Below are 8,054 nucleotides of genomic sequence, written 5' to 3' on the forward strand. Positions count from 1 at the left end.
GTTTGACATATTGAAGAAACAAAATCTATTCAGTTATTACTGAAATGCAAATGTATTGATGTAGCATCAGTCATTTACTGGCAAAAGCTTCTTGTGTGCTGTTTAATTTTAATGTGAGTTCGGAAAATTCACAATTGAAATGTGTTTGCAAAATAGTTTACATCATAATTTATGTTTTGTTTTTTTTTTATCTTGCAACTCTCATGCAAGTCAGCACAGGTGTTAAAAAAAAAAAAAAACGCCTGTGTAGCATTTTGGTCAAACAGTAACTTGATGTTATCTCATAGGAGAGGTGATCGTACTCAGGTTAAGCTGAGACGGTGAACACCAGCTGCCCAGAACCATTCTGACCTGAATGTCTGTTGAATCTTCAGACTGACAACACATTGGTACGACCGCAGCCAAAAGGTGCTCACCTGCAAACAGCTTTGCCTCCTTCCACCACACAGACTCCCTCATTCTTACACTCCACGTTGAGGCAGGCGGTGGAGGAAGGGGAGGTGGGGCCGCCTGGTTGTGGGGGGGCGGGGGTGCTTGGTTGTGGGGGGGTGGGGCTGCTTGGTTGTGGGGGGGTGGGGCTGCTTGGTTGTGGGGGGGTGGGGCTGCTTGGTTGTGGGGGGGTGGTCGGTCGTAAGGAAGGCAAAGGCTGGGTCGTCGTCAGATGGGACACATCTGAAGAGGGACAGCAAATGAGAGAGCAGTTGTTAAACATGAAAACGATTACTCGGCATCATTAACTTGAGTGTTTTTCCAACAAGCGGGTATGTAAATCATGAATGTAATCATGCATCCCTGACCTACATAATCCCACGAATGCTGTTTGCACAATTAGCATGTACAGTCGTCCTCACATTTATTCATAGCCTCCCATTAAAGAAGGGAAAAAAAACAAACATCTGAAATAGGTGGAAAAAGTTCAAATTGACAAAAGTAATATAAATAAAAAATTTAAGGAAAATCATGACTTTGCTTTTGAATTGTGGTTCAACAGAAATATATATTTTTTTAAAACAACCCAAGTAAACAAGCATGATGGGACCCGTAAACTAACATTTAGTTGAACAACCCTTTGAGCCAATCACTGCCATCAGGTGTTTCCTGTAACTCTCAGTCAGACTTCTGCACCTGTTGACAGGTATCAGTGCTCTAATTTGTCAGAAATGTTTTATTTTGTTTTATTTTTTTAAATTATTCTTTTCAACCACAATTCAAAAGCAACGTCTTATTTCACTAAATTATAATTTAGCAAATTTTTATTTATTATCACTTTCTTCGGTTTCTAGTTGTTTTAATGACTATCGTGAATTTTGCCTTTTCCATAATGGAAGGGGATGAATACATTTGAGGACGACTGTGTTGTAGCAGAATGGGGTGGCTGCACAACAAAGGCAGCCCAAAGCATTTTAACACCACCAAATGTTTTTGATGTTGGGTTTATAGTGTAATCTTTCACCCTCCATGGTGAGCAGAAAGATGGCGTCTCCTCCCTTGATGAAATCTCTGCTTTTGGCCCTGAGGTGGGTGAGATACACAGCGGTGCCGGCGCCTGGCCCTCGGAAATACTTTGATCCGTCTGTGTCCGTGAACTCTTGTCCAACCTTCCGAGGATCATCCCAGAAAAACTGGTCAGAATCTGTTTGAAAACCAGCAAAAACAGTCAATTTAACGATTTTGTTTTTAACGATGTTTTGAGTCTCTCCGGCAGTGAAAGTCGCAGCACCTGTTGCCTTCTTGTTGGGGTCGGTGGTGACGCTGCGCTGGTTGGACATGCGCTTCTGGATGTGCGGGTTCTGGTCCATTAGCATCATGGTTATCTGTTTCCAGGGGCACGGCCACGTCTGTCCCGTGTCCCCTTGGCGGGCCACCAGGTGAGCGTAGGCCGACAGCTCTCCGGGGTAGCCTTGTCTCCCGCTGGGGAACAGCTGCATTTGGAAGGTATAACCCTCCTTGGAGGTGAACGGGGGGCTGAAGATGGCCGTGTTTATCGGGGTGTTGTCCATGACATCATTGAAGTTTTGTACTCGCCATACGAACTCTGGGCAGGTGGTCTCAGAGAGGTTGATGTCATCCAGAGACATCCCCCCCGTTGCGGGCCCAGTACCCTGTTTGGCCCCTTCGAAGACGACTCGGAATTTGGTTTTGGCGTCCAGACTGACGTGGTGCAGCTGCCACAGGTCCTGAGGGGGTCCTGTAACGGTAAGCACACGGTAGTCACATCTCACCAGCAGGATTCAACAGATTCTGAACAGCGATACGGTTTCACAACATTCACCGTCTACGGTCTTTATGAGGCGCAGTTTTCCGTTGGGGTTTGCCGCGTCGTACTCCCTGACGTAGATCTTCAGTGTGTCGCTGGCTCCTGCGGTGTTGTAGTAGAAGAACTGCAGGCACTGGTAACCTCTTTTGGGATAGACGAGTCTGCTCTCCAGCAGAGCCGTGTCTCCAACGTTGGCTGTGCCGGTGCTGAAGTGCATGAAATACCCCGAGTCTGAAGATATAAATGATTAATAACAGCAGCATGTAAGCGTTACTGCACAATGGTGAGATGGAAAAGTGCAATCTATCACAGAGATTTGTCTATATTAACCCTTCTGGCATTTAGCAAATAGAAATGCTTTTGGTAATCCTAACTGACCCAAAACAGGAAAAGTTTAGTCTAGTTTAATGTCAGACAGTAAGAAAAAAGGTCTTTTTGTACATATGTATATGTAAATTTTAAAATTGGACTCATTTTAACATTTGACAGCAGTAAAAACACCCTAAATGTCATTTTTGCAGCCTGAAATGTGATGATTTTCCCAAAGTGACCCCAAAATACTTTTTAGTATTTATACTTTTGTACAGGTGCTACAACTTTTTGTACACTGAGGCTGTTTAAGGGCCAAATTAGACCCATAAATATTAATTGAGATGGATTTTAGATCCACCAGTGTGGGTCAAATCAAGGAAAATGTTGGTTTTCGGGAATCTTGAAACCGTGAAACTGTACAGGCCATGTTTTAAGTGTGTTTTTATTTACATTTATGAACGGGACATCGGTTATTTAGACATTCTAAACAGATCTGGAGTTTAAAAATTAGTACAGACACTTACTAAGAGGGAAATCTTGACTGGAATTATTAAAAGTATGTAAGGGTTAACTCATTATTAACTTATCTCAACAAGCACACATGCTGATGCTTGCTGGCTAAGAGGAGACTGTTTCTAATATGTGAATTTAATGGAAGAGATGTGGAGCAAAATGCATTTTAAAGCCCCGAAAAGGTTCAGTGCGGCTTCATCTGTTGGTTTTAAATTCCGTCTTTGTGTTTCCCTGATCCTTTTTCAAGCACGTTAAGACAGAATGATAAAAATGGGATCTTGTCCTTTAAATCAAAAGTGTGCATCTGTGTCTGTACGCTTCATGCGAGTCACTCCGAGCTCATCCTCACCTGTGCATTTGCCCAAGTTGGAGTAGTCAGTGTCGGGCCCCCCGACAGCCGTGGAAACCCTCTGCCAGTCGGCCTTATCTCCTTTTCCCTGGACCATGCCGCAGATGTTTTCACGTTCAAAGTCGCATGAGTCCAGGAAGGTGGAGCCCTGGGCTGGAAGACATTTCATAAACACACAAGTGAAGAAGAACTCTGAACTGCAGTAAACTGTTCAATTACGCAAACATTGTAGAGATAAGCCATCTGATCGGCCACATTGCAATTTGCTGCATTGACGTTATCTGCACTGATGCATCGTGCTGACATTTACGGATTCTTACTGCAGTTGTAGAGGCGGTGCAGCTTGAGCAGGTCGCTGTCACTGAACTCCATCCGCTGGCCGATGACGTCGCTGAAAGCGGCGATCTTGGTGACGATGGTGGGCTCGGTGCCGTTGCGGAAGGCGTTTTTGCTGTAGTGCATCATGGAGCCGTAGTCGTAGGGCACGCCCAGAGAGCTGGAGGTGGTGTCGTCGTAGGTGGCAAAGTTGTGCTCTTTACCTGCGGATCAGTCGGTGCAGTTTAATTCATTATCACATTGTGTGATTCCTTATCCTTAAAGCGCAGGTGGATGTTTATTGAGCTCTCTCATAAAAGTCAGTTGTCAACAAGTGTTTAAAGCTCTGACAGATGGAAGCGAACATATCAAAGTGCACTGTACTTTAATCAGGTCTTTATTAGCAGTTTGATGAGCATAGGTCAGCGCCACTGAGACAGCTTGCCTTTGCTTATCTTGTTGTGATCCTGCTGTCAGGAGAGCAACACATGCTTATCACACAAGCAGTAAATCAAATCCAGAGTGCACTGAGCACTTCCCACTACGTCCTTCATAACAAACCTCTTGAACGCCGCTTGGCCTGAAGTAATTTTCCTGTTTGATTAGAATTTCGATTTTCTGAAAAGCTACTATAGACGTAATGTATAACATATAAGCATTTTACACAATGTCTCAGTCTTATCAAATCATAATCATACTTGTGCAAACCAGAGTCATGAAGGAGGCATGTCATAAAGGGATGAATCATATGTGGGAGCATGAATGGCCAGCGTTATAATTATGACTATAATTCAGATGGCTGGCTAACAGTGGGAGATTCGTTACCTTCTGAGATGCGGTCCCACATGATGTTGACGTAATCATCGCGGTCTGACCTGGACTGCTCATGCCAGAAACCCAGAGCATGGAGGAACTCGTGTTCGATGGTGGCGATGCGGTCGCAGTTGGTTCCTATGGACAGCCTCTGCTTCCCAACGTGCCGGTTACCAACGGAGGAGAAACAGCTTTTGGAAAGAGAACAAGACGTTATCTCAAAGATGCTTTCTGAAATAATAACCATGCAGAATATTCCAAGAATTCATCTTTTAAAAAGTTTAGCCTGTCTCGCAAATTATTCATCTTTAAGGTCAGTCTGAGTCGATCTAGACTGAATTCAGAAAAAGTGTTTTCATTTTTTATGCTTCTTGTTAACAATCTACCTATTTGCTCTTTGGAACAAGTTCTGTAAAATATGTGGGCTCAATCTTGGCAATTTCATGTTATTAGATCTGGAGTTTTTGTATTTTTAAAGTAAATTTTTTGGCCTTTGTTGGATAGTGTCAGTGAGAGAGAGACAGGAAAGTAGGGGAGAAGAATTGGAAGAGGACATGTATTAAAGGATTCGAACTCATGACCTCCACATTGGGACTGTAGCCCTGCACATGGGACGCCAGCTCAACCAGGTGAGCTATAGCAGCGCCCAAGAATTTTTGTATTTTTACCCTCAAAAAACATCTTTCCGAACAAATAAACTCAGCTGGAGTAACACCACTACTGGAAATGAAACGTCTCCTTCCCTTACCCGCTCCCTTTAAAGACAGAAATGTAGTTTGCTTCTCCGTTCCAAGGCTGGAAGTCGATGCAGGTCTTGAGCCGGTACTGCTCAAAGGCTTTAAGAATCACACCTTTCGCATTGATCTCTGCAGAGAAAATGATAAATTTGCTTTTACAGATGACTATAATGCAGCGTGAACACAGTAAAGCACCCTTGTTTCATTACTTAAACCTGCGTGGGTCATCGTTTGTAAACGACTGAACCTAAAACATGCAATTTTTAGGGTGCGAGTTGTGTACTGTAACTGAAAAAAGGTAGTTTGTCTTAGTGGTGAGACATGGAATTACTAGTATGTTGTAATATTCAACCTTAAAAAAAAAGAAATTCAACAAAAATAGTCCAACAAAAATAATTAAAAAGGAAAATCCTAACAAATGAAAAACAAAAAATAGAAATATTTGCCTGTGCTATTTGCTGGAGTATCACTGTCTTATCGTATGGCTGCAGTATGAAAATAATCTACTGTTAATAAGTGAAAGGCTGCAATAAAAGTATGATGCATGGCAGGCACTGTTCATTTTATTATGTCACTGTCATCAACTTTACTATCGATGCTGTAATCAGTAAAGAAGCATCTTAATGCTGCATTTGATGAAGGAGAATCTACATTTTATCTGCTTCCTATATGACAGTCTACAATAATGCATCATACAGTTGTGTTTATGTGCAATCTTAATCCAAGAAGCAGCTCGTAACTGTAGCTGGAGAAAAAGTACATTTTCCTCTGTAATGTAGCGGACTTGAAGGATTAAATAAAAATACTTATGCATGTAAATCAAACACAAAAAGGAGCTACCTTTGCTTTTACTTTCCGTCACTTATACCACAGGACTAATACTTTATGCTCCACATTGTGTGAATCCTCCCATATTCTCCTCAACCTAAAGCTGCAGAGACATTCTTTACATCTATTTCTATTTCTCTTACCCAGGTCGTCTTCAAAGTAGTACGGGATCGTCTTCGGCCACCTGTACTCGTCTCCGATTATGGAGTTCCGAGTTTGCTTCTGCGAAGATTGGAAGAGCATAAAAAGTCAGGGTTGAACCTTCCTCCACAAAAAGCCACTTGTGCAAATGAAAATGACAAAAAAATAATAATTTAAAAAAAGCACCTCGTCGAGCACGATGTCGCCCTCGAACAGATCCAGCCCGGCTTCTGTGGAGGCCAAGCACCAAGGTTAGGATTTACAAGGTGGCTGCATATAAAAGTGTGGACGCTGCAAGAAGAAAGCTCTACAAACCTTCATTGATGTCAAATATGTCGAGGTCCTGTCCGCCGTCCACATCGTAGTCTATAAGTGGACATGAGGAAAGTTATAATCAAAGCAGGGAGCAAAAAAAGAAAAACCAATAAGTGTTCATTGAAAGAAAGACTCACCTGAAACTTTACCTGTGGGCTGGAAGGTAGAAAATAAAAAGGTTACATGTTGTTGATTTGCAAATAAAACTCAAGTTTGTAGTTTTTTTAAATAAAACCAATATCTTACCAAGCAAAGGGCAGCGCCACAAAGAAGGCAGAGAGCGAGAAGAATCAGCTCGGCTTTTCTTCCTGCCATGTCCGTGAATCTCCCTCTGCTCGGGAGGCGACGGGTACTGATCTCTGACAGACCAGGAACAGTTGCCTGCGATCAATAAAACAAAAAGACACGTGAAGGCGAGTGAATAACTGACAGAGCTGTTAAGTGGCGTAGTTACACAGCAACCGCAATCTGCTCTGCTATCAGTCAACAAATCTTTACACACTTGATGGAGGGTCAGCAAAAACAGTCATGTAGACAAGTTTCTAAAGTCATTACCAGCTGATGTTTATCCTTTACACAGATAAGCATCATGTTGGATTTGCACTTGGTCTGTCATTCAAAAAAAACAGAAGAAACTGAGATTTACAAACTTCCTGTCTACTTTGCTCTAACCTCCAGCTGTCCCATCCCAGTAGGCTGAAGACTGGGATGTCTCTTGTTAAATTAACAACACTTAGGGCTTCATCTCGGCGCTGCTTTGTGCTGCTTTGATTGCCGGAGGAAACACAAAGGCTCTGCGTCAAAACCCTCAATGACTGTACCGACTCAACAACCGAACAAAGACGCGAACTGACAGCCGCCCACGCCGACGAAAAATTCTGGAGTTTTTATTCCCCCTCTTAAAACTATCGTTGCTGTCTAGATACTACATGTGTTGGATTCGCCCAAGGTGGGGCTTTGTCTTGTCGCAGCTGCACTTGAAATCTCACCTTTTTTGCATCATTGTTGGAGAGCAAAAAGAAGGTGAATGTCGGGTACAGTCGAGAATTCTTCCACATGACTGAGTTTCCACTGTTATTCGGGCACGTCATTGTTGTGTTTCCTTCAGTGGATGCCTCTGAAGCTTACAGATGCTCTCATCATTTCTTTGAGAGGAAATATCCATTCATCCACTTACTGCACAGTTTGTTCATTGTGTTTAAAGTCAAGGAAACTGCTGCTTCTTATGATGAGGTAGAAACGGATAAACCTCCTGGAGAGATCATCCGTCTATCTCAGGGGTCAACAGACAAACACTGGGAGCTTCCATTTAACCAAATCTGCAGTACTTTGGATTGTAGGATGAAAAGGTCATGATCAACACTGTAAAGCAGCAAAACTTATGACCACAAATGTAAACAACAGATTGTGCAAAATACCCCACCAGACTGGCTCATAGCATCGTGGCAAAGCTCTGGATTCCCCACAAGAGGAA

General features: G+C 42.8%; 1 protein-coding gene across 1 annotated transcript in view; it reads right to left on the reverse strand.

Annotated features, from left to right (window-relative positions):
- Nucleotides 1-7,638, reverse strand: part of mep1bb (meprin A subunit beta b) — a 9,676-nt gene extending 2,038 nt beyond the window's left edge. Inside the window, exons 1-14 of the mRNA XM_008297510.1 lie at nucleotides 7,570-7,638; nucleotides 6,718-6,736; nucleotides 6,581-6,631; nucleotides 6,452-6,495; nucleotides 6,268-6,346; nucleotides 5,308-5,425; nucleotides 4,572-4,750; nucleotides 3,752-3,970; nucleotides 3,432-3,584; nucleotides 2,273-2,488; nucleotides 1,721-2,188; nucleotides 1,454-1,633; nucleotides 595-672; nucleotides 417-492 (exon numbers count right to left, since the gene is read on the reverse strand). Of these exons, the coding sequence (XP_008295732.1) occupies nucleotides 417-492; nucleotides 595-672; nucleotides 1,454-1,633; nucleotides 1,721-2,188; nucleotides 2,273-2,488; nucleotides 3,432-3,584; nucleotides 3,752-3,970; nucleotides 4,572-4,750; nucleotides 5,308-5,425; nucleotides 6,268-6,346; nucleotides 6,452-6,495; nucleotides 6,581-6,631; nucleotides 6,718-6,736; nucleotides 7,570-7,638 (1,949 nt within the window). The remainder of the gene's footprint in view (nucleotides 1-416; nucleotides 493-594; nucleotides 673-1,453; nucleotides 1,634-1,720; nucleotides 2,189-2,272; nucleotides 2,489-3,431; nucleotides 3,585-3,751; nucleotides 3,971-4,571; nucleotides 4,751-5,307; nucleotides 5,426-6,267; nucleotides 6,347-6,451; nucleotides 6,496-6,580; nucleotides 6,632-6,717; nucleotides 6,737-7,569) is intronic.
- Nucleotides 7,639-8,054: the final 416 nt, after the last annotated feature.

Source organism: Stegastes partitus, unplaced genomic scaffold, assembly GCF_000690725.1.
Source record: "Stegastes partitus isolate 25-593 unplaced genomic scaffold, Stegastes_partitus-1.0.2 Scaffold1225, whole genome shotgun sequence".
NCBI classification, from domain to species: domain Eukaryota; kingdom Metazoa; phylum Chordata; class Actinopteri; family Pomacentridae; genus Stegastes; species Stegastes partitus.